The 26,832-nt window shown below is 38.2% G+C and overlaps 1 protein-coding gene and 1 long non-coding RNA gene across 2 annotated transcripts in view; both read left to right on the forward strand.

Annotated features, from left to right (window-relative positions):
- The window catches only part of LOC140332635 (uncharacterized), a 55,330-nt gene extending 29,496 nt beyond the window's left edge, over positions 1 to 25,834 (forward strand). Inside the window, exon 2 of the long non-coding RNA XR_011921214.1 lies at positions 25,702 to 25,834. This is a non-coding gene — a long non-coding RNA (uncharacterized lncRNA). The remainder of the gene's footprint in view (positions 1 to 25,701) is intronic.
- Positions 11,453 to 19,856, forward strand: LOC140332382 (fibroblast growth factor receptor 1-like). The gene is made up of 16 exons (XM_072413653.1): positions 11,453 to 11,465; positions 11,973 to 12,056; positions 12,809 to 12,975; positions 13,111 to 13,234; positions 13,465 to 13,655; positions 14,188 to 14,332; positions 14,446 to 14,648; positions 15,659 to 15,798; positions 15,884 to 16,005; positions 16,494 to 16,604; positions 16,895 to 17,085; positions 17,271 to 17,393; positions 17,953 to 18,023; positions 18,486 to 18,623; positions 19,423 to 19,528; positions 19,626 to 19,856. The coding sequence occupies exons 1-16, from the start codon at positions 11,453 to 11,455 to the stop codon at positions 19,719 to 19,721; spliced, it is 2,025 nt and encodes a 674-aa protein (XP_072269754.1). The 3' UTR covers positions 19,722 to 19,856.
- Positions 25,835 to 26,832: the final 998 nt, after the last annotated feature.

Genomic DNA, 26,832 nt, shown 5'->3' on the forward strand with positions numbered 1-26,832 from the left:
CACCAGAAAAACAACAAATCAAGAAACTGATTATAACTGCACAAAAACATCCCACGGACTATGGCTACGTACACACGTGCAATAATTATCGTTGTAAACGAACGACTAACAACCGTTCCATTTTGATAACTGTTAACAAAAAAAACAACTGGCCAATGACGCAGATGAATGAGGAATGTTGCTGGAAACGAACTACCATCCCGGCGGATCTGATTGAGCAACGATCGTTCACTATCTATGGTGTGTACGGTCGTGTAGTGATCGTGGATTGTTCTTTCTCGTTTACATGTCACTCCCCGCATTGTTCAAACGATCGTATCTAGCGTGTGTATGCTATTGTTGGATTATATTTGAACGAATCGTATCGTTACAGCCGTATCGTTAACGGTCATTCAAAATATTTGTGCACAACCGGTCGTTAGTCGTTCGTTTTCTAACAACAATTATTGCACGTGTGTACCTAGCCTAAGGAGAAACATCAAATACCTCTAAGGTATTTTGTTTTGATTAAATTATGTCAAAACCTGACATTTTATTAGTACCATCAACACCTGGGACTTAAGTATAAGGGAATAGGGATGTTCAGGTGACTCCAATTCATTGTCCCCAATCATCAACAAACCGGGACAATCTCTTCTTATTAGTAAAGGCTTCAGGGCATCAATTCTGGCTCCAATATTCTTTCTTGCCCCAACCAAGGAAAGACATTTCCTTCCATATCAATAAGGATCTGCCAGTCAGAATATATAGTATGGAGACATGCCTTGCCAGTTGTATATCAGCATATGAATGTCCACAAGATATTCACCAACCAAGGATTGAGCTTTTGGCAAGAGTTACATTTCTGGTTCCCAAAAGCCCTCAGGGGACCAAATTTCAGCTCACATACCAGCCAACACAAGTCAGGAAACCACAATAAAAAAGTCATTAAATCTGTAACCAAAATGTTAGCCCATGAAGATAGCAAACGAAGGAACCACCTGCTGGTAAGACAAGCAGAACCCCAGGAGTGTCATGACAAATTAAGGAACTGCTTATTACTTTCCATGCTCATTCTCATTAGCTTGTTGCATAAACAGACTCACCTATAAAAGTCCGCTTATTACAAGGCAGAGGAACATAATAACATCCTTCATAATTAGTAGGTACAATATTCAGGACTTGAATGCTTCATTCTTTGAAACCAAAGACTTCAAAAGAAAAAATAATTGGGTGGACATACAGATCTTCAACTTACAAATTCCCACCAGTTCCAGGGAATTCTATACCACATCCCAAAAAAGCAAACACCAAGCAGCGTCACTGCTGTTTAAATTGATCTAATGCATCTCTTTCTTCATTTAAAGGGGTAACAGCAACATCTGGATTAGGTTACAAATACATCGCCTTTCCTTCTGGTTTTAAAGTGAGTCCCTACACTTTGCTTATGGAGGAGAGATGGCCTTAGAGTGATTTATACCAGTGGGCCATCCCACCACCAGGCTATCACTCCTCCATGAGCAAAATTGCCACTAGGCAGATCACAAAGGCGGGTTAGGTTCAAAAAATTGACGGACAATCCCCAGTTGATTGCTCCATCAAGTCAGCAAACCCTCTGACAGCGTATCTCATGTTATTACATTACTGGATCTCTGCTATCAGTGGTTAGTAGTAGCAACTCATTTCCACAACAGTTCAGCATGTGAATGGATACATTTCAGGTACAAAAAGTGCACCTTATAGTTCAACCTGAGTACAATAAATGAATACAATTCAAAGATTCTCCTTATACATCAACAGAGTTTTCGGGTTTATTTTGAGTTCTTGGTCTGTATCTGGATCATCCATGGATATTTCCTAATATAAAACTTCAGCACCATTATTCATCTCAATCTCCATTGGAGATGCCCTACAATTCCATCCAAAAAGATCTCTAACTGTATTCTCAAAGTCTTTAAAACCACTTCAATGAGTGAGGTAGACATACAGATCCCCGACTCACCAATTCTCACCAGTTACAGGGAATTCTATGCCACATCCCAGAAGAACACCAAGCAGGGTCATTGCTGTTTTAATTGATCTAATGCATCTCCTCCTTCAATCAAAGAGGGAAAAAATCTGGATTAAGTTACAGATTCATCCTCTTCTCTTATGACCTTTATGTCCCATTTTATAGAAAGTGAGTCCCCTATACTTTTATCTTGAAAGCTGTGTAGTACTACAAAATATGGCTGCCCACTTCCAAACCCTGGACGGTGCAGTAATCTAGGGGACCTAAATACATAAGAGGGAAGACAGACAACCTCAGCTGATATGGGAATATTATATATTCAGATCTGAGACCCATTGGGACAAAAATCACAGAACTATAGGTTTAGCACCCTATAATCAACAATACCATATATGAGGTAGTTTGTTGGTAGCATTAACCCAATAGTAATTTTTCTAGGTGCCCTCTGTAATATTGATACATGATGTATGTATAAATCTTGTTGGTATATCTGGTATTTTACAACTGCAACAGACCAAGCTGTCATTAGGATACATGCCCTTCCCTGGGGTACCAATTACGGGGATGTATCCCCCTTCCATGGGGTAACTGTTACTGCACATTACCATTTACTAATGAATCTGTCCAATAAAAGAATCCTGCAAGTTTATTCAGGAATATATTCCACCATCGGATTTTTATGAATATGCTCCATTATCAGATTAAATGCTTTATCAATAGATCTTACTGTTCATATACCTGTACTGTATGTATGAAATCCCTTCCAATAAAGACATAATGTTTATCAAGGGTCTTATGTATTTAAAAAAAAACCGGGGTGCCATACTGAGTCAACTTATAAAACCAATAAATCTAACTATATACCTTGAAATTGACCGGCTCTTTATGATGCCATAAAAGTTTTTTCCTCATATTCCGATTTTTTTTGCAGAGCAGCCATGGTATCCATTCCCAGCAGGGTGTATAGAAAGAAATGGAAATGTCATTAAAGGAAGTTTCAATATGTTCAATTTTGTAACTCGTCATTGTAATTTTATGTGAGAGCAAAAGGAAAGTATTGAGTATGGTGAATGTAAAAATACAGCAAAGCAGAAAAAAATGATTAGCCGTGTATATGAAAGAACATTAAAGACAAAAACCCAACCCAGAACCCAACATACACTAAACACAGATACGAGATACGTGCCAGGGTGGATTCAATGATATCACATAAATTGGGCCCCTGTAATTTGTTTTTTCCATCCACATAAAGTCTCTGTTCCTATAAGCTGCCATTGAGTGGCATTAATGGTTGAGCAGTTATCCATTTCCTCTAATCACAATGCAAGGATTACTGGGACATTGATGGACATTTTCTCTGAATTGGTGTAGGATACATTTGCAATACACATGTGTTTCAAGGCTCCTCAGGTGAATAGGTAAAAACAATCCATTTCCACTGTGTATAAATGAAGTTTTCAGTTGGTTTCTAGAGATGAAAGGACAGCTTGCTTGGTAAGAGATTTTACATGACAATGTCAGACTCAGAAACACACACAATGCTTTGTGGACAAACTCCGCCTGGAGCTTTAGGTGCTGTCATATGAAATATGTTGGACTAATTAAGTGGTTTCAGATTATTGTGGCACACGTTTGCCTGTTGTATATTTTAGTATTTGTCATTTTTGCATTATTCTATTCCCTTGCAGTATCCAAATCTTTAATGAATTTTAGTTACAACTTTGATTAAACTTAAAAGTTTCAAAAATAATTGTTTGGCAATGGCTGTCATGTTCAATCTAGAAATCTATGTGGACTCTTCCAGTCCTAAGCAATGGTGCATATGATGGTCAATGTATGACATTTTCAACATGTGTTAGGAATTGATGCTGACATGAGTGGGTGCTTTGGTTTGCCATTCATTATTTCACTACCAGGGCAATAAATAAACTGAAACACATTGTGCTCTGAAAAAAATATTCAGCATGCACTTCATTTGTGTGCAATGTGTTTGCATTGATCAGTTCATTGCTGCCCTAATAAAGTAAACTGCAGAAGGCCACATGTTGTGTTTTTCAGCATTCAGGACAGAACTGTAGAATGAATGAAGCCTAAAATCCAAGCATCATGGAATAAAATAGGGAAATAATAATATTTTATAAAGTCAGATGAAACCTTGGGGACTTTTAACGGATTTAATTCCCAAAAGGTGAGTGTTAGTAATTGCCAATCTTATGATTGGTAAAAGTCAGGGCTCGTTTGGCAAAAAAGTGATATTTGTAAAGAGATTATGTTTATGAATTTATGAAGGCAAACAATATCAGTTTCAAAGAACAAAAACGCTTGGGGGGGATATAGAGATCATTGCAGAGAGTGTAAGCTTCTGCAAACCATTGCTGTCTTTTTAAAGGACAGGCGGCCAATATTATGTACTAGTACAGAGATAAGAAGTCGGGGCTATGTGGGGAATATTGGGGAGATGATATTTGTTTCTCTGAAAAAAAGAAAATGTTCTATTGTGATAACTTTTTAATGTGAAAAGGTTTTTTAATCCCCTGCAATAATAAAACCCAGATTTTGGGGACTTCAGAGGAAGCTTAAATAATCAAGGAACAAGGATTATTAAAGGAAAATGTAGATGAGTTGTGGAAAAGCAGTCCTTATAAAACAGAACTGATGGTAACCTTCCAAAGTAAATAAAATAAAACCTCTTTACTAGAGGATAAGAGATTGTGGATTGGGAAAGCCAACATGGCTGGGCTAAAACCCAAAAACCTGTTCATCCAGAATGTCCTCCAGCTATGTAAGACTAATGGAAGCGATGTGAATAGATTTCAGGAAATGGGTTTAATTTACATATGTTCCAGGCCTGAATACTAACCAACTAAACTTTGAGACACAAATCAGCTAAAACAAAAGGCTTTCTAATGAAGATCACAGTTCATTCATGAAGTTGAAAAGAATAGGTGCCAGCCCACGGGCCTTGGCCAGAGTATCCAAGGAAGGGACATTGAGGTGGTAATAATGGTGCTGGAGTTAGGAAAAGAAAATCCATGGATGATCCAGATACAGACCAAGACATGACCATAGAACTCAAACCCAAAAATTCAATGGGCTTTAATGTTTTCCATTGATGTATAAGGGGAACCTTTGAATTAGGTTCATTTATTGTACTCGGGTTGAACTATAAGAAGCACTTTACCTGACTTGCAAATTTTCTTTGGAAAGTGGACCCATTGACATGCTGAACTTTGTTACCCCACCTCATAGTGGGTATCTTTGTTTCCAGCACTTCCTATCCTACTCCTATGGGACCAAGGGTTTTGTTTTTATGTCAACAATACATTGATATTGTATTTTCATTGCAATGAATATTAAAACAGCAACATGCCTACAAATATGCTTTAAAAAAAGTATGGATCATGTATGCTTTGCTTTATATGCATAAAAGGTGAAACTGTACAGAAATATTAAATCATAAAGTTAAAAAGTCTTTCTATAGCACTTAAACTCTTTATATATAGACTTGTGTTAATAAAACATATGGATTTTTATTATATAAATTACAGTTGTAATTTTTGTTGGATGAATTATGCCTTAAAAGTCCCATGACCATACTAGTTTTTCTATATAATGTTTTTGTTTTTTAATTACCTGTGTCCACAACATACTATTTCCCTAAACTTGCAGAGACAAGGAAAGCAATTTGTTGTCTACAGTGAGATTTCCTATTACTTCCTGTTGCTGTGACCCCTTGTCCTGCTCCCATTCAATCCAAATCCCAAAGAAAGGTTTGGCTTCAGCCTTGCAGAGACCCTTCCGTATAATTGCTGGCAATGATCATTAGTGATTGCTTTGAGTGACAGTTTTATAAATGGCCATTCTGGAGAGGTGAGGACAACAGCTGTCATGAATGGTTGAGCTTTCAGAAATTCCTGCCTGAGATGATATCGGGTAACAAAAATCCGGCACCAGAGCCAAGAGAACTCTAACTAGTTTGTGTTTGGTGTCTGAGCTATAAACACACTCTATTCAATAATCTATTGCTTTTCATTTTTTAATCCTAAATTATGACCATGTTAACACAATAATACCCCTAAAGTGCAGCTAAAACAGAGAATTGTCCAGCATGCAGTGCAAGATCCACCCAGCAAGCAAATACAGAGGAACTCTTGTCATGTTTGTCCCCTCTTTTGCTTTGGATAAGTTGCACCTGCAATGCACAATGTACATAGATGAACACCCTAAACCAGAGCCTATGGCACAATCCAACAATCTGCCCATGTATGGAGGACAAACACGGCCCTACATGCATCAGAAGAATGGCAGACACAGGGCAGGTTTGATGCTTATCATACAATCCATAGAGATGAAAGGAAATCCCAGCACTAATCACTTCCTCCTATAGAAAACTTGTGAAAGTTTTGTTGAGACTTTCACTTTCCAAAGCAATGGACTTCATCTGTTTCATCTCAAACTGAATGAGGCCAGTAGGTTGGCATTACAGCCAAGCAAACAGCATTTTCAGAATGGGGTCTGGGTTGGCAACCTTCAAATTGAATTCATACTGGACTTTCATCAATGAATTGGGCTTTCATGGGCCATGCATATGGCAACCGTTATGCCATAATGTTGGAAATTCATTTGCCAAAGTTGGATTGAGTGATCCAACTTTTGATTTTTTTCTTCTTGTGTTAAATTTCCAATGTACTTTTCCTCCGATCGCTTCCCCGGCGATTGCGCTGACATTCCCCGGTAGTTCCCAGTGATGTTGGTCAGGTTGGTTGACGTTGGTGCATGATGGGAATTTAAAATTATTTTGTATTAATTATATGCTACTGTACAGTTATATTACAGGTTTCAGTATTTTTATGTATTTATGCACTTTTGTTTTACCAGGTTTTTGTGTTTTTTTATTTAAAGATTAATAATAAATTTATTAAATATTGGACATATTTTGGTGAGTTAGAAAAGACAATGTACGGCTTTTAGACATATAAATCCAGATAAAAATGAAACACCCCCGGTAGGGAAATATTCTGGTAAGCCAGCCCAGAATGTGTAAAAAGTGAATTATTGGGGTAATTCTGTCACAGGCTCTTTGTTTGTTGATCTGTATCTCAAAGTTTAGCTGGTTAGTATTCAGGCCTGGAATATATGTAAATGAAACCCATTTACTGAAATCTATTCACATCGCTTCCATTGGTCTTACATGGCTGGAGGACATTCTGGATGAACAGGTTTTTGGGTTTTAGCTCAGCCATGTTGGCTTTCCCAATCCACAATCTCTTATCCTCTAGTAAGGGTTTTTTTTTTTTATTTAATTTGGAATTTCACCATGAGCTTTGTTTTATAAGGACTTGTTATCCACAACTCATCTACATTTCGGTTTATTATCTACGTTCCTTCATTAATTAGACCTGGTGCCATGCGATACACTTGTGAGGCTTCCTCCATTTTACTATAAAGTCTGGGTTTTATTATTTCAGGAGTTTAAAAAACCTTTTCACATTAAACCAGCTTGGTCCCTGTGATCTGGATATATCACAATAGAACATTTTCTTTGCTCTTGTGGAATTGAAGTTTCATGGATTACCACAGAAAAATGAAAATCCTCCCAATATTTCCTATAGCTCTCACTAGGTACATATAGAAGATTCAGAGGTAAAATATATCTGGTCAGTCAGCTATGGTCCACCATCTAATAAGTTATAAGATATTCACAGCAGTTAATATGGAGAACTGGAATGAACATTGTCAATATGGAGACTTACAATTTAGAGCAAACACCCATTTTATCATGGAAATGAATGGTCTATATTATATTCATACAGACCAGTCCCTAAGCCATACATTTATTTATTCACAAACACACTTTTGACATAGTTGATGGATTTTCCAAGCTCTTTGGGGCCTTAAATCAGGAGAAACTATGATGATTATTATTACACAGTATTTATATAGCGCTGACATAATACAGAGCGCTGTAAGAAGCCCATAGTCATGTCATTAACTAATGTCCCTACAATAGTCATATGTATTCACAGTCTAAGGCCAGTGTTGTGGGAAAGCCAATTAACCTAACTGCATGTTTTTCTCTTCCTTTCTCCATTGGGGTCTTTTAGAGAAGGCCACCTTATTTTAGAATGACTGGTGTCAGCTGGTCCCCAAGAATCAGAGTTGACCTGGCTTTGAGGTTGGCAGGAGGTCTGCTCCTCGGTTGGGAGCCTTATGTCCTGGTGGGGGGTAAGACCTTTTCTCTTTAGGGGGAAGATCACAGCACATTTGTGAATGTGTGAGCATTTTTTTCTGCACACCAGGTATCTTTTAGATGAACTGTACATGTCCCAACAAATCCTGAGTGTTCTGATTAGCAATTTAAGAAAAAAAAATATTTCAAGGGTAATGTTCATTTGGAAGGAATAATTCACTCAAATGGCAAACCAAAATCTAAAGCATAATGTGTTTTACAATGAAATCTGCAAGAATTACTCTATTTACTATTTACAGAAGTGTCAGCCAGAGTACGGTACCGGCACCTTTCGGCCTTTATGCATTGCATTGACGTACATTACAGTAACGCACTAACTAAATGCAACTCCTCTGCACCTGCATTGCTTCTGCTGCACTGTAACACTAACAATGTACTGAGCTGTGTACGGTGCTGTGTCAAGAATACAAATTGAAGATGCATGTTCTGGTCCATCGGGCCATTGGTAGCCAGTTGATAGAATGAGATTCCCATTTCCTGACCATGCTAACACATAACATACATTCATAACATACCAAATCACAGATGTAAATGGAGGCCATGTGTGCAGGGCTTTTACTACAATGTCTGCTAAAATAAATTTCATACAGAAAGCCTTGATTCCATCATGGGGACCATTGTGTTCGAACTTCTAACTATGAGGAGGAAGTACACACAAACCTAAATCCTGGCCGATGTGGACAAAAGTAGGGATCAGGGTCAAGCCAGGGTGATGGAGTAATGTTTTGTTAGCTTTACACAAGGCCATTATTTCATGGAAGTGTCAATTCATGACGTGCATTGGTCACTCCAGGTCCAAGGCTCATAATGCGGCAAGACTTTACTTATGATCCAATTTCTGATTAAAGAATTGAATCTAAAGTAAAACCTTTTAGTAAATTTCAAGCATATTTTGTAGAAACACCTCAATACCAAAACCGTTTGTAGTACAATTTTACAAAAATGTTTTGCTCAAATTGCCTTCATCTTTCCAAATAAAAATAAAAAACCCCAATGGCCCATGAGGTCCTTCCACTCATCCCCATGTATGTCTACAAAGGAGGAGGTTGCCAGATTGGTGTCATTTCTTGCAAAAATCAGTCTGGTAATGGCCACCCACATGTGAACCTCATTTATACTGTGACTATGTTATGGCCTTGTTGACTTTTCAGATCAACGCCAAGAAAACAAAATCATTTAATTATCAAACACTAGCACATTTGGGTGCACCAAACTGTAATTTGCAATTCTGACACCCCCACCTCCCTCCCCCACAGCTGTTGTATTCTGTATGCATATTTGTCCAGCTGCACTTCTGTCCCTGGCCCAAGGGGGGAGGAGTTTTTGCTAATGAACTCTGCCTGGGAAGAGTTGCAAATTCTTGCAAGGGACAATAGGGAAGGAAGGACTACTCTGAATTGTTCAGCCTTAATGAAAACTCATCAGTTCCACATGCCTGAGGAATCCTGTACATTTAGATAGACGCAGGTCTGGTGTGCACACACTCATGGGAGTCCTGGATCAGCAGTATTAGAAGCCTTCGGAGGCATCTATCTCACCATCTTGGAGGGCATCAAGAAGCGGCTTTGATTCTCAGATTTTCTGTTTTTATCTCTACCTGGATTTATTAAGGACATTTGTAAAAATCCCCATTTGATTTAATCCACCAAAGGATCTCTATCAGTTTATGGTTTCGGACTTTCTACCTTGATCTGTTTTATACATCTTTTTTGGGAAAGACTTAAGGACCTTCTGTTTGACTTTTTTGGATTTTTTTTACTTCTTGAATTTTTGGAATTCCAAGGATTAAAGTGAGAAGCAATTTAAACAACAAAAAGGATCTGATCAGTGATTTAATTTGGGTAAGTAATTTCTTTAAAAATAAGCAATGGCACATCACCAACTCATAAAGCATGCAATGCATAGTGTTGCAATTAAAAATGCCTTATGGGGTTTTTTTTAACACAGCAAGGCAAATTATCCTTTTTAAAAATACAATAAACCAGACAAGAAGATCCAACAGAAAAGATTTTCCTATTTACACAAAGGAAGGAGGAAAAGTTAACTTCTGTACACCAGGAAGATGTGACTTTGTAACCTGGCCATATCATTGTCATGTGTGACCATTGTGTAGCTTGTATTGTTATACAGGCCTTTGTTATGTTGCTGGCTATGCGAGAGCTAGAGTGGCCCTTTTATGTGTAAATATTTGATCTGCCATGGTATTTGGTCCGCCACTTGTTTATGCTATAATTTCTGGTCAATTTCTGGTTATTTGCCAATTTTTGAGATCTAGTTCAAATCAACAGCTTTAATCATTGAGTTTCTTGTAAAGTCGATCTAAACCCCCAGACTGAAGCAATGCAAATTCTAATAGCAATAAGGCTGAATATTACTAGAAATTAAGCTGAAAATTTAATGTTTCATGGACCTAATAAGTTTATGTTTTGCAGTATAGCCATGTCCCCTTTTCTGTTGGTGGAAGATAAATAAGATATGACCATGTAACACCGAAAGTTAGACGTTCAGTAGGTCATGATACATTTCCAGCATTCCTGCATGAATCCCACATGTGGAACTTGTAAACGCTGGATGTGTAGGAACAGGAAACAAAGCCATGACGAATCCTATGTTATTTTTCAAGTACTTCAAGGTTCTTTTTGGCTCATACTTCCCATTTTTACTCTTTTTGGTGAATTTAAACCAATTGGAAAAACATTAAGGTACAATGCAATGTGCAAAATGGAAGTCCATTTTCTTTGGGTCAAAAATAGATTTGCCCCAAAGACGTGTTACCATCTGTTTTGACCAATTTGCATTCCTCTTATTGTTGACTGAAAATACAATGTTATCTTACAGTAAAATCATGAAACCCCCGCACAAAACTAGGAGCTTGCTGGAAACCAAATTTTACCCAAAAGTTTTTTTTACACATAGGACATTTATAAAACCGGTAATCAGACATTTGTCCTGGGAATCTCTTTCATGTCCTCAATGTTTCTTGGTAGTTATATTTTTATCATTCATTTTTTTGTGCTTTACAGCCATGACCAACTTTCCATTTCTCATTTACACTGCATTGCTAATGGATTGTTTTTTTATCTTTATGTTTATACAGGTATAGAGAGATTCATCCACTCTTCACACTGGAAGCCATGTTTTCCGAAAGGTGCTTGTACCTCTGGGTAGTGGTGCTTGGCGCCGCTCTCTCAGCTCCCTTTCCCCTTTCTACAATGTCGAATCAAGGTAGGTACCATCATTACAAGACCCAATTCAACGTTTTTAAGGTTAACATATCCATGGATCCACTGTGCTCACAGTCCCTGATCCAAAGTTTTTATAGCGATATTTCATGAAAGGGCGGTGCCAGGCTTGACATTTTGTAATCCTAATTGTCTCTCGGATTCTAGGGATAGTTCTGCCATTCAAATTTAAATCCAGGTAACTTCTGCTTGGGCATTTTTTCATCCCATTCTCATTACAACCTGTTACAAATTGTGAATCAACCATATTAAAGCAAATTCCTTATTACTTTGAATACCAATTTATGTGCAGATGCTTCCCACATGATTATAAAAGATAAAATCAATAATAATAATATGATGATGGTCAAATGGAGGTGATGGCATTAGTTTTCCTTTTCAGGCTTTTTCTATGTATTTCACCTAGTGATGTAACATTTCATCTCTTACGGTGACAACACTCACTAATAGTAATGAATTTTAATGGATATTTTTCTTTCCCGTACCATAGATGCTTTACTTTTTGCCAAAGATGAAGAGTATGATCTAGATAATTCTTTAGAAATGGCGGGGCCAGAAATTCCAAAATCCAAAAGTAAGTAAAAAGTTACTTCATTTATGTGGGTTGGATTGTGTGATCACATTATTTGAGGACCCGTTATCTAATATTTAATCCATAATCATCCCTATACTATGCGTTTCATCTCATTTCTAAATACATGGCTTTCCCTTTACTTCTATTTTGGCCACAAGAGTCAATGTTTTAAAGCTTGGTGCAGATTTATTTTTTGCTTGAATCTACGGTCAAATTATTTTCCATTCTTTTTTCCTATATCATGGACCTGCTGAATATACACTACGCACCTATTATTTTGTAGCTTCATACATTTACATCAATGTCCATAGATGTTGCATGGGTTAACTGCTTGAAACCTGACAAAGTAACCCAATTTGTTAAAAGTTTACCTATTTTTAGTCTGAACCATTGACACTAACAGTGTCATGGCAGCATTATCAGAGGGTCATCGTTATGGGTTTGGCTTGCACTGATCACATTTGCAGATAAAAGCTAGAAAATTTGTTTGCCAAGCACCAAAAACCGTGATTACCTACTTCTAATGCAGTCAGCTGAAAACCAACAAGTTTTGGATTACATTAAATATAGGGTACAAAAACATCCTTTTGGGTATGTGTCAATAGGTAGTTCTTAAGTTTTGTGGATATTGGTGGTCTTGATCAATGATCAGAAATCCCCCAATACAATACATAAAAGGATATCTTTATTGTGATGTTCAAGAGTTTATGGGAAATACAAAATGTTAATCTTTGCCTCCATTTTTCTAATAGTACCATACTGGATAAACCCTGAAAAGATGATGAAGAGACTGCACGCCGTACCGGCAGCCAAAACGGTGAAGTTTAGGTGTCCAGCAGGTGGGACACCAAAACCGAAACTACGCTGGCTGAAGAATGGCAAAGAGTTCAAATCAGATCATCGTATCGGCGGGTATAAGGTAAAGATTGTCCTGGAAACTCATGACCCGATATATTATGGGTTACAGAATTTATAGCAATCCTTAAATATTGAATGAAACTTCATGCCACTTTAGGATCATAAGAATTGTGTATTTTTCTCTTTTCATTGGTAGGTCCGTTCTCAGGCGTGGAGTCTTATAATGGACTCAGTTGTCCCATCCGACAGGGGGAATTATACCTGTATTGTGGAGAACAAGTATGGCAGCATTAGCCACACATACCTGCTGGATGTAGTCGGTAAGAACTCAAGGATTATCATTGGGGGCTTCATAAATTCAAGTCAATTGGATAAATCTTGTCATTATAATCTACACACCCTTGGAGACCACTTCCTCAGTTGGCAACCTCTGCTTTATTGTGGGTGTTACCCAGAGGAAGCAATTAATGAAAAAAAATAGCTTTTTAAAGAAAACACTGTATATCTGTATATTGCATATGACTGAAAGCAACAACTTTTTTCTCTGCAGAGCGCTCTCCTCATCGGCCAATCCTTCAAGCCGGACTGCCAGCAAATATGACAGTAACTGTTGGAGGTAGTGCAAAGCTCTACTGCAAGGTGTACAGCGATCCCCAGCCTCACATACAATGGCTCCGGCACATTGAGGTCAACGGAAGCAAAACAGCTCCTGATGGTCACCCATATGTGGAGATTCTTAAGGTAGGCAAACTGAAGAAGTGTCTGTGTACAACATCTGGAAGGAACAGGAAGCTCTTCGGGGCAGGGTCCTCTCCTCCTCCTGTATCACCGTCTGTATCTGTCTGTCATTTGCAATCCCTATTTAATGTACAGCGCTGCGTAATATGTTGGCGCTATATAAATCCTGTTTAATATTATTAATAATAATAAAATTATAGGTAGTTGTTTGTCTTATTTAGCCCAATGGAAAAAATAGCCAACCAGATGCAGCAGAATACATTAAGTTATGTCTGTTTAGTTGGGGTGGGGGGTTGAAGTATTAGTTATGGCTTCTGTGGTCTGAATAAAAGGGTAAATATACCTCAAACACAACACTAGTTATCTGTTTGCCCCCACAAAGTGCCTGAAAAAACTAAAGTGTACTAACCTATCTAGGATTCTTAAGCAAAGCTTGAGAAAACGTTAATCCTCTAAATTCCAGTATATTGCCAGGACTAAAAAAAACAAAACAAAACTTGTCTTCTGGTTTTCATGGCATCTTCTTCCCTTGTAGACTGCAGGAGTCAATACCACCGACAAGGAGATTGAGGTTCTCCACCTGAATAACGTCACCTTAAAGGATGCTGGACAGTATACGTGTCTGGCTGCCAACTCCATTGGGCTCTCCCACCATTCTGCATGGCTGACTGTTCTTGAAGGTATTTACATTTTGTCCTCTCCTTTGCTCCTTTAACTTCTTACACAAAGTACATAAATACATTTACAAATGTAATTGTTATATCCTAACATCTTTTTATGTTCATGGACACAGCTGAGGATGAAATACCTACCTATGCACCATCCTCACTACAACTTGAAATCATTATTTACTGCACGGGGGGTACCATCGTGTTGGCCATGTTTGTGACAGTCATTATCTTTAAGAAGAAGTATCCATCCAAGAAATCAGATCTCCAAGGCCAGATGGTTGTCCAGAAACTGACCAGGAGCATTCCACTGCGACGACAGGTTACAGTAAGTACATTGGTGTGTCACTATTTTTGAAGAACACACAACAAAGATGGTAGTATTTGGAATCTATTACCCTTAAGTGTTTTTATATTAGGACAGATCCCAAATGCTGACATAGACCAATTATAATCACTTTGTGCTGCTGTTCAGAGGAGCCTGAAGTAATACTGATACACACATAGCAGACTAGGTCTAGTTTGGTATAATGCTTACCTGCATAACTTTGCATGGAATACCACTTTCCTCCAACACAAACTGCCATAGAATATAAAACATGGCAAACCAGATACAGTTTTACATTTTGTGGTTCCATGAACACACCCGACCAGGGATCCTCACTAACACCCTTGTTTGGTGAAATGCATTGATGACTGAAGATCTCATGTGGGCAACATTATAGTATTTACACTCTATATTACTCTATATTACTCTATATTACAAGCACAGGTTCCAAGCTTGTCTCCACTCAAGGTCAAGTGGAGAACTCAAAGGTGGGAAAAGGATAAATATTTGTGGGCTTTTAGTAAAAAGCTTTAAAGAATAGAAGTACTTATTATTTATGTATTTATATATTTATGTAGCAATTTCCACAAATTGTATCGAACGTCTAAATTGGCTCCCCTACCAAGAATGTCCACATAGAAAGATCTGGCAACTGCAGCTTAGAAGGTAATTAGTTGGTGTGTTTTCTGATGGAAGTCACGCTATACTGTAAATTGTGTGTATAGCTCACTGGCTCGTGCAGTGCACTTTCTAAAGCTACACATCAATAAAGGAAATGTGTTTAAGAGGCAAAATATACCATTTTTTGATTGGACATTGTGCCACTTATCTGCAGTCCTCTATGCAATGTTATAGCAGTTTGGCAGTTCCTATACATCCTTTAGTACAGCCTGAAACAAGTATTTCCAGCAGACCCCCTCCACAATGTTACACACACATCTACAAATAAGTTGGCACTTGTTTATTTTGTTCATAGGATAACCTGTTCTTCTTAATCCTCTCAAAAATAGGTAAACTCCAGATCATCCTGGAATTCTGGTGTAGTATTGGTAAGGCCGTCCCGCATGTCATCAAACGCCACAATAATACTGTCTGGTGTACCTAAATATGAGCTTCCTGAAGACCCTAGATGGGAATTATCAAGAGACAGGTAAGCAATACATATTTATGATTTGTTCTGTCCTATATTCTCCTGTCAACAGATGATTTACCTACACCATTATGTTTCTATGTAGGTTGATCTTGGGAAATCCACTTGGAGAAGGCTGCTTTGGTCAAGTAGTTATGGCGGAGGCCATCGGGCTGGACAAGGAGAGACCAAACAGGGTGACTCAAGTTGCTGTCAAAATGCTTAAATGTAAGATTCATCTTTTAATTTTGAGGTTATTGGAGAGCTGGAGTCATATTTTGCTTAATATGAAGCTATGTTTGTGGAGAAATATGGATTTTTCATTTAAGAACTACATCAGTATTTCAGCTATTTTTTCAGTTTGTTGGTCAAGTTTCTTAACCAGGGATCCTTGGGCAAGAAGCAATTTGTGCCTCCCAAGTCATCCAAAATGTCTATAAAGTTAGCAGCCCTCCCAATGGCCAACAATGTAGTAGGCGTTTATTCCACCGACAACCACACTAATGAGCTGTGAGCTGCAGATTTGGTAAATTAAGCAGGAGTTCCCCGAGGACCTGAATTATTTTAAGGGTTCACCTATGCTGGGCCCTAATAAAATGCATGTTTGTTCACTGGCATCCATGGCCTAGCTTGTGAATTGTTGTTGTTTAATCAGTTTAATCCAATATTAATTCCTATTAATAAAACATATTGTGTTAAATGTTTCTTTGATGCAGCCGATGCTACTGAGAAAGACCTGATTGACCTCGTTTCAGAAATGGAGATGATGAAAATGATTGGAAGGCACAAAAATATCATCAATCTTCTTGGAACCTGCACCCAGGATGGTAAGTTCCATGAGAGTCATAACAGTAGAAAAGTTAATTAACAAAGAGCCAGATGTTAAGCTCTACAGTTCCTCTACATTTGAGATGAATGAGAGCTGTGCAGGGAAAGGTCTTGCCTCAGCACATTACCGGCTGATTTCTGACACTTTGCAAGCCAACTTTCCTACTGCTTAGTACTACTATGGCATGTCAAGGAAAAAATAAAATATGCAAAAGTATGCATTAAAGTTGTAAAGACTTATGTTGAGAAACATTTTGTTCTCCTGCTAATTCCAATGTGATTATTCTAGGTCCTTTGTATGTAATTGTGGAATTTGCTGCTAAAGGGAACCTCCGTGAGTACCTTCGGGCAAGGCGTCCAGCCTGTATGGAATATTGCTACAAGCCCAGTTGTACCACGGACGAGCAGCTCACCTTCAAGGACCTGGTCTCCTGTGCCTATCAGGTGGCAAGAGGCATGGAATACCTGGCTTCCAAAAAGGTAAATAACATTTTTGCAGCATACCACTTAGTTCTTAGTAATTTTATGTTGGTTTTCCAAGGTGCTTTTCTACAACAGTGGAGCTACACAGCACAAATGACTTTTAATGAGGCATCCCAACAAGGGACTAAGGACTATTCATTTTGAAATTTCCAATATTAATAATGAATTTTCCCTCTTTTCAGTGCATTCACAGAGATCTGGCTGCTCGGAATGTTCTTGTAACCGACAACAACATCATGAAAATTGCAGACTTTGGCCTTGCCCGTGATGTCCACCATATTGACTATTACAAAAAGACAACAAATGTAAGCATGTTTTACGGTGGTGATAATAGAACATGATCATCACAATACTTTTTCTAGCTAGTAAGGGTTTGTCAAGCTATCCTGAATGTTATTTTACACCATATAAAAAGGCTTGCTGCAGAACACAATAGCTCAATAAATTGGCTGGATTATTTTCTGCATGCTCTACAAAGCCAAGAGACTCCTTTATTATTGGGAGCTGGGGTAACCATCTTAGGTATTGCCTCCCAGCAGTGATAAAGTGGTAAAAGTAAAAAGGTAAAACCATGAGCAGGCAGGTTCTTTATTGCAGAAAGCACAGCCTATTACAAAGCAGGCAGGTAGTTATGTTTTATTGAAGACGAGGCATTGCTTGTCCTTTCTGCAATAAAGAATCTACCATCTTGCAGTTTATTTTTTCCTTTATTATCATTTAGTTCTGCTTTAATAAAGGGATTTAGGTTATCTTGTCTTGTAATGAAGATGTAATAAATCAATTCAAACATCTAGGATTGCATATTTCATGGTATTACTAAAATATTTTAGTGACAGAATGTTAACATCTGAATTTTGTTAATAGGGCCGCTTGCCAGTAAAATGGATGGCTCCTGAAGCTCTTTTTGACCGCATCTACACTCACCAAAGTGATGTGTAAGTATATTCCATAACACTGTCAGCTGTTGCCAAACCAGGTTAGCTTCCACTGCTTGGACCTCCCAGATCCCAAATTCAGTGCTGCCATGTAGCGGCTTTTATGGAGAGGATATCCTCCTAAAATATCTCCATTCCCCACCCTTGGGACTTTTACTCAACCCAGTGAGATCACTTACTAGATTGGTAGCTACTTTTGTTCCTTAGGAGTTCCTCCAAGTTTGGTTTTTGCTGAATGCCAGAGAGTTATGATAACTTATATCATTCAGGCATTCTAATAATTATTTGACTTTCACACCTGTTGTCACATTGCAATTTTTTTGCACTGAAGCAAATCAAACCTTGAGGCCAATGCACAGCAAATATGTCACACACTTTACATATAGAATATTCTTGTTTATTTGCTTTGGTTTTCTGTAATAACTTAGTTTATTAATACTAATTAATTTTTTAATATTTCAGGTGGTCATTCGGTGTCCTATTGTGGGAAATTTTTACACTTGGAGGCTCTCCATACCCTGGGGTTCCTATGGAGGAGCTCTTTAAGTTGTTAAAAGACGGACATCGGATGGACAAGCCTACCAACTGCACCAATGATTTGTAAGTACTGAATAATTTCTACATGCTTCAGATATAAAGGGGGAGAGGAGGTTAAATACGTTTACAATAAAAACCATATTTAATGCACAGTGCTGCATAATTCCTGTTTATTATTATTAATAATAATAATAATAATAATAATAATTTTAATATTAGTAAAAACCTCACCTGGGGAAAATAGCTCATTCCAATCTTTCCTCTTGCAAATAATAGATTCACAAGTCATTCCTCGAGCCCACACACACACCTAGTCATGATGGTAATGCTCAGCACTTTGTAAAATGTTCAGGTGCCATTTAATTCATTAGCCTATTGGCCCATTCATTTGCACTAAAATATCAATCTAATTTACTGACACCGCATATAAATGAAAGTCAATTTTTAATGTGGTGACATCCTGGGGCCAAATTTATTATAACATTCATGACTAAACAGTACACTTTATACATTGACCCTTGTTAATTGTTTTAACATGAGGGACCTTTCACTTATTGACTTTCGGGTCTTAGGTAACTCCTATTATAATAACTATATTTACAGCTCACAGCACATTAGTGTTGGTCAGTGAGAATACCATTTATATCCCTGGTCAGTGGGAAGAATGTCCCGCTTACAGATAAGCAAAAAGATCATTGGTGTCAGTGGTAATTGACCAGAGAGGTACAAATTGTTCATTGCTCAGGGAACCCCTAGAAACCTCTGGGGGAACCCTGGTTGAAACATCGGATAACTACTGTCTTATTATAAATCTATTTATGACCATTTGTTGAGTTTGTTCTATTTTGTTATATTTTAACAGATACATGATGATGAGGGGCTGCTGGCATGCTGTGCCATGCCAAAGACCAACCTTCCCACAACTGGTGGATGATCTGGACCGTATAGTGGCCCTTAGTTCTAACCAGGTAATTAGCCTTAAACATGTTTGTAAGAAGTGCAGAGTTCATTAACATTACGTGTTATTATTCTGTATAATATATTTTGTTTCCTCTCATTCCTTAGGAGTACCTCGATCTAGCAACTCCAGGAAGCGAGTATTCTCCATTTTTGGAAATGAGAAGCTGTTCTTCAGGGGAAGACTCTGTATTTTCCTCGTAATTCTTTACCCTTGTCTTCCCCAATACCTCAATAGAGAACCACAATTTATATCTTGCTTCTCGTTTCCTATGAACTATGGAGTCATTCCAGATCTGGTCTTCAGTCTTCTCATCTCCTTTAAGAATCCCCAGGACCCAGCAGTACTGTTCATCATTGTTGGCCAAGAAGAGGTGGAAGTGGCCAAATGACTAATATTTAGACCAAATTGGTCTAGTTAAAATTATCCAGAAATTGGAGCTTTTATACATAGTCAAATATATTTTTAAAAATATATATATTTAAAAAAAACCAAAATGTTATATATTTATATTATTCTTTATTTATTAAAAACTGTTCTTTTTTTTACTTTTTTGTAAAATAAAAATTCTCAAACAAGAATTCCAGCATTTTCCTGAGTTACAAAACACCAGACACCGATAACAAGGAATGTCACACTAGGAAAAGAAAAAAAAGGGGGGGGGATAATATCTTCTAGCTTCCATAAATCTTCACATAATACACTTATAAACATTTTATAAACCTAATATTCTTATGAAATACAATAACAACCAAAAAGCTCAGTGTTTTGATATTAGGTTGGAGTCTCTCTGGGGTTCTATACCATCTTAACAGGATTTTGTGTCCATTTCCTGGAACCTATTGCTCAGAGGAATTAACCTCTCTGGTGGCAATTCCGAATGTGACTCAGGGTGAATTTTATGTACCAAAAGCAGTAACCCCAAGCCACACCTGAGGTAGCATAGAAAAAATCTTACCTGCTCCCTGCGATCCAGCGCGTTCCTCCAGCTGTCCCCGGCCGGCTTCTGCATTGCATGTGATGCGTGAATGGTCGGTAGGCTGGGGAGCCATGACCTGCCAGGAAATTTAATAGCAAATTAATCACAGTGATAAAGTTATAAAAAATAAATCCAACTAGTAAATAAATCCAAAAGTTTATCTATTAGTGCATCCAGCAGATTCTTCCAGTGCCCGGAATTACTGTTTGTCCATTACCAGCCCTGACCTTGGTCTGATCTTTGCCTGAACTTTTCCTCATTTGAAAATTTGCCTCTGACCTTGAACGTCCCTGACTTCTTATTGGAAACTTGACCATATCCATGGCTTACAAAAGGTGTCTCGCCAGTGCAAACTCTGTTTTTGAACAACTAGAAAGCAGCGATAGTGATTTAGAATCACTTGTGGAATCAAGCGATAGTGATTCAACAGGAAACTTGTCATCAGACAGTGGCAGTGAAAGTGAACACAGCGATGAATCTGAGCTTGAGGTCAGTAATGTGCGAACTTGGTGCTCTATTGACCTTGGTGCAGCTCAGGTACAATTGTTTCTGAACGATAATAGATAATAGATGAACTATTTTTGCTTGGCAGCCATGTATGTTCAATCAATTTAGAATATTTAACAAACTACAAAATTTCCTTTCTACTGTTGGATAACAACACTTGCAATTTGAACTGGTACCAAAGTTCCTCTTTTTTCAGGGGATTCTCAGCTCATTTTTGTTTTCTTGACGCTGCAGTCCCCTCCTTTCCTCAGAGGGATGAGGAAGATGAGGATGACATTTCTGAGGATGTGGCGGATACACATGTAGAAGATGACACCGCTCTTCCTCTTCATGTGATTAACCTGCATGGTATATCTTGTTTCACAATGTATAGCTGTCTCTTCAAGTTCACCATTTTTTCCTGCTTCACTTTTACCTTTTGGTGCATGACATTACTGAAAGCCCCAATATATGTGCAGGTGCTGAGGTGGGCTTAGTCCATGACATTGCCTTAGGTTTTCCTTTTCCACAAGTTACCCCCTATCCTTTCTCAATGTAGTTTTTCCCTCCTTTACTTATTTTTTTAGTTGGGTTTTGTTGGTTGATGGATCATTTTACTTTCTGTTTGCTTGCTTCTTGGACAAAATTGGTATTTAAATGCTTCCTATGGTTCATGGTGAATGTTTGGGTGACGTATTGATTTCTATAGGTTCCTTAGATTTCTCTGTGTCACAATGTCAGAATGCTATCCACATATTGTAAAGATAAACCCAAAAGTAATAAGCAGGTGAAATGTTCCTCCTTTTGTTCACAAAATTACATGGTGGTCCTTGTAGGTAAACACACTTCACCAGCTCTGTGCAGTTTTTTGAAAATTATTTGTAAAGCATAACCTCCATTCATCTCCAACAATCAGGACTGAATGATAGTGCACAGTATGACAAACCTTTCACAGTTCATTCAGGTTGGCTGCTATATGTTGGGTGCCTCAAAAATGTTCTAAAGACACCAATATGTTACAGATTGTTATGTTTAGTGAATCACTAGGGCGAGAATATCTTCACACGATGGGTTTGCCAATCCCAAAGCCATAGACCACAGAGGCTCCTCCAGCAACCCCGGCTCATCCGCCAAGCCAGGGCCCCATCACCTGGTCAGGGCCTCGGGTATGTTGTCCTTAAGCAACTACTATATCAATTATAATGTATAACTATACAATAACTGTATAATATAACAATTAGTTTGGATTTAGGAGGCCCCAATACATTTTGAACAGTGACTCAATACTGAGTTTAAATGTATGTATTTATTGCTCATCCATGTGTGTTTATATTTGGGGTAAGGAGTTCCTTTGTTCCATGTTAATGTCATGTGAATTTGCAGAATATCTCTGTCCACTAGAATATGGTGCTTTTCATGGGATGCAACCACTGTGGAGATAAAACAACTCCCCACTGTTTTTTCATTTGTATAAAAAAAAAACAATTAAACTCCACCAATCATCTTGAATCAAGATTGTACACAAAGAGCAAATTTAAGAAAATTGTTACCCTACCCAGAAGGGGTTGGACCAAAGATACCTCCAACTGTTCCCAAAAACCCAGAATAAGTTCCAAGATACGTAATACGTGATTCACACCGGGGAATGTTGATGTTCCAGAGTCCACCATCAGGCAAATGCTGAGCAGCATTAGGGTGTATGGTTGGGAATCAATAAGAAAGCCTCTGCTCTCCCCCCAAAATATTGCTGACCATCAATACAGTTTTTCAACGATCATGTGGACCATCTAGAAGGAGACAAAGAATGCTGCGGACAAAAACCGCCACAATAGATCTTTTGGCCTAAATGAAGAACTTTACATTTAGAGAAAGGATAAACACTACATTTCAGTATAACAGCCTTATTCTATCTGTGATGCATGATGGTCGCAGTGTTCTGGTTTAGGCCTGGATGGCAAAGTCCTGACCATAAATTTTGTAAGTGTTTTACCATGCAAATGTCCCAGACTGGAAAGACCATTGAGTGTCTAGATACTTACATTATTCCTGCTACCAATTTCTTAAATTTTATTATGTAAGAAAATTATAAACATGAAAATGAAAAAATTAAACAATTTCAAAAATGGCCTCTGGGCTACTCTTGATGTGGAGATTCTTCTGGATGAACTTGTCTGTCACACTGCAGCAGAGACTTACAGGAGAACTTCCATGTGCTAAATACTCAAAGGTGAGGCATTCGGGTCAGTGGTGCTGGTGAAAAGTAAAACAGATACATGGGCTCAGATTCAGTATTTTACTATTCATATAGTACTAGCTGTGTTTGGAAGTATTATAGAAAAATTCCTAAATATCTTCAAACTTTAGGTTGCACCAAATATAGATTTATGATGAAATAAATCCTATTTACCTGATAAAAAGATAAATAAATAAATCCCTTTAACAGTTTACCCACCTGGCCGTTTCACTGATGTCTGGATTTCTGTACACTGTTTTTCATGAATTTTTTTTTTTTAAATTGTAGACCTGTAACTTACAGAAATATGTCCGAACAAGGGTCTAGTAGATATCATGAATATAATAAAGTTTGAAACACACAATCATGTAAAAAAAAAAATTAACTTTAATAATAAAGTTAAATAAAAAACACAAAAATCAGCTTAAACAAGAATGCATAAATAAATAAAAAATACTGAAAATGCAATAATTCGGTATACTGTATAGTAATATATTTTTCTAAAACACCTCCCTAGTGTGGTTAATTTTAAAACAGTCCAACGTCACATACCTATAGACAAAACCACAATACTTGAATTTCCCGCTACGACCCCCATCGACAGGCGTATGCACTGACATCATCAGGAATCGCCGAGGGATGCGTCCGCGAACGCAGGGAGTTCTAATTCTTTCCATACCTCCATGCAAAAAAAGGCCACTGTATGGGGAGTTCTCAATGTTCTACCTTTCATCTCATGAATTGAAGACCAATATATAAATTTACCCCATGAGATGGCTCCACTTGGTGCCCTGTTCCCACTCAATAACTCCAAATCTAACTACAACTGATTTCAGCTTTACAGCTTTATAAATCTTTATATTGCTGGTTGGACTTTTAGAAGAAAAAGTGAAGAGGTTGTCAAGCAGGTTTCTGATACTTGGGAAATAATTGGAAGGGATTGGTACATATGGACATAAAACCTAATATTGTATACATATTCATTCTGCAGTGTTCACATCACCACAACTACAATGAACCTTAAATGTGTAAACTTTCCAATGAGGAAGCTGGTTGTAGACTCTATATGGATGGAATATTTAGGAGCTCAGCTATGATCCAATAATAGGAAAATGATCGTACGAATGTACCGCGGATAAACGTAAGCACGCACTCTATCCCTGTATATTTTCACAGAACTTCTTAGCCATTCTGCATGCAAACAAAACACTTTGAAACACCAAAAAACAATAGCAAACCAAAACGCAGCTACAAGAAAAACAGAACTAAAAGTAAGAATACACCATTTACTTTATTCCTCCAAAAATGTTTTGTGTGTGTTGTCTCATAACTGATTTTTTTCCTTCTAGTAACATGGAACCAAGGAGAATGGCCACCACCACCCCAGGGTCTTCAGTCCATAGACCAACAGGCAGCTCCCTCAGGCCAGCTAGGTTGCCTTGTGAAGCAGGCCAAGTAACATCCAGGCCCCTGGGCCCTCAATCTAGCATCTCAGCCAGTTTGAGCCGGACCAGGGATTCTGCTTCCAAGGCAACCAGCTTCACTCCAGAGCAAAATGCAGCCCTCATGGAGTCCTACGTACAACATTTTCCACGACTCCGTGGGGCTTGCACTCCCAGATGTCCCATGCTGAAAGGCAGGAAATTGCCATGAGTGTTAATGCAGTGGGCAGTACACAACGGACCATTACCCAGTGTCAAAAGTGTGTGAGTGACATCTTCAGACACGGGCATGTAATCATCTGGCTGTGGAGGTGGCCCACGGCCGGGCTATTGGGCTGGTCCGTGGCCAAGGCGGAGCTATTTGTGTGGACCCCGCTCGTGGCCCGGCTGTTAGGTGGTCAGTGGCCATGCCCGGTCTGGGCGAAGTATGTAGATGGATGCCGGGTGCCAGGTGAGAACATTCTTTCTGTCTTATTCTTCACCCAATTTTTTCCCATGAAACCTACAATGTTTGTTTGCGTTATCCTGTGTAAAGACGCTTGTTTGTATAAAATAGCTTAATCTCTATTTTGTGTTTGCCCAATGTCCACAGGTTAGTGACCCTCGCAATTATTTGACACTTTACCTATCTAAGTTTGTTTTGATGCGGCCCATGTATGCTCCAAATGCAGTTTTGCCATCTACTCCCCAAAGAATGTTCCAGTTTGTAAATTTGTCTAAGTGATTCTAATCAAGTATGAAGTCTCAGCTCAACAACACTTTCCAAGTATTGCTGTAATGACCTTAAAAAAAGCTAAACATTCTTTCCAAATACACGATTGCATCTTATGAACACAAATCTAGTTATATCCAGGGACCAAATATGGCACACTGCACTTCTGTGACACTTGTCTGTAACAGATAAATGTGCATGCTAATAGGTCAACTGCTTTTCTGTTGGTTAAAATGACATACTAAGGTGTTCAGCTGTGTATTCTATGCCAAATGTATTCTTCAATGATATGAATGACATATCTAACATACCCAACTCTGTTACTTTTAAGGTCACAGGATATTTTGACCCAGTGACCAATGGAGGAATGGAGCACACTCGGGCAAGCTGCAAAACAGGTTTGTGTAGGATAAGAGCATGTTCAATATTTTATTGTTCAAATAACCATTGTGTAAAAAACTAAAGTTTTGTTTTTATTGTTTTGTAGGAGAACCATGGATTGGATTGGCAAGCCTGGAAAGAGATTTTCTAATCTGCACTTCAAATCAAATAAAATTCACAAAATCTAGCATTTTAGTTTTTTTTGAAATTTTTTTTTAATCCCCCTCCAACAAAATTTGCAAAACCCAATAATTATATAAATTGAACTAAAAATTATAACATTGGAAGACTTTTTTAAAAAACATATTTACAAATTGTTATAAAAATATTATTTTGAACAGTTTTAAAAGCAGTACCACCTGAGCCTACCCCGAGGAGGAGCCATCCTCAGCTGGCGCTCCATGGCAGACATCCTCCTGTGCAGCCAATACAGGCTATAATTATTATACAGTATTTATATAGCGCCATCCTCTTACGCAGCGCTGTACAAAGTCCATAGTCGTGTCACTAACTGTCCCTGAAATTAGCTCACAATCTAATGTCCCTACTATAGTCATTTGTCATTAATGAAGTCTAAGGTCAACTTAGGGGGAAGCCAATTAATTTAACTGCACATTTTTGGGATGTGGGAGGAAACCCACACAGACACAGGGAGAACCTGAAAACTCCACACAGATAGTGTCCTGGCTGGGATTCGAACCGGAGTGCTAACCACTGAGCCACCGTGCTGCCCCATTCTGTCTACTTCCTGGCAGGTGAAGAAAAAACAAAGAATATATTAACCGGAAGAGTTTGGTAAAAACATTTAAGAAAAGTACTGTCCTTAAATTAAAATTAAATTAAACTAGAAACTTACTAGGAGGATGTCTCTGATTTCGCTGTGGGGGGGTGTTCCCCACACCGTACTCCTAGGAACAGAAAAAAGTACATAAAACTGGTTTGTTTCATTAAAATAGGAGCCTTCAGAAGCTGACCAGAAATATGCCACACTCTGATACATGAAGAAAGTTTCAGTGATGTACACATGCCGGATCAGGATCTCCATGACAAACTCAATGTAACCAAAACTTCTCACTTTCAT

This window comes from Pyxicephalus adspersus, chromosome 6 (genome assembly GCF_032062135.1).
Source record: "Pyxicephalus adspersus chromosome 6, UCB_Pads_2.0, whole genome shotgun sequence".
In the NCBI taxonomy this organism is placed as follows: domain Eukaryota; kingdom Metazoa; phylum Chordata; class Amphibia; order Anura; family Pyxicephalidae; genus Pyxicephalus; species Pyxicephalus adspersus.

What these genes read in the sequence shown, in the direction of transcription:
- LOC140332382 (XM_072413653.1), top strand. An exon ending in CATATGTGGAGATTCTTAAG is followed by an intron (nt 13,656 to 14,187) that starts GTAGGCAAACTG and finishes CTTCCCTTGTAG; the next exon opens with ACTGCAGGAGTCAATACCAC. An exon ending in TGGGAATTATCAAGAGACAG is followed by an intron (nt 15,799 to 15,883) that starts GTAAGCAATACA and finishes GTTTCTATGTAG; the next exon opens with GTTGATCTTGGGAAATCCAC.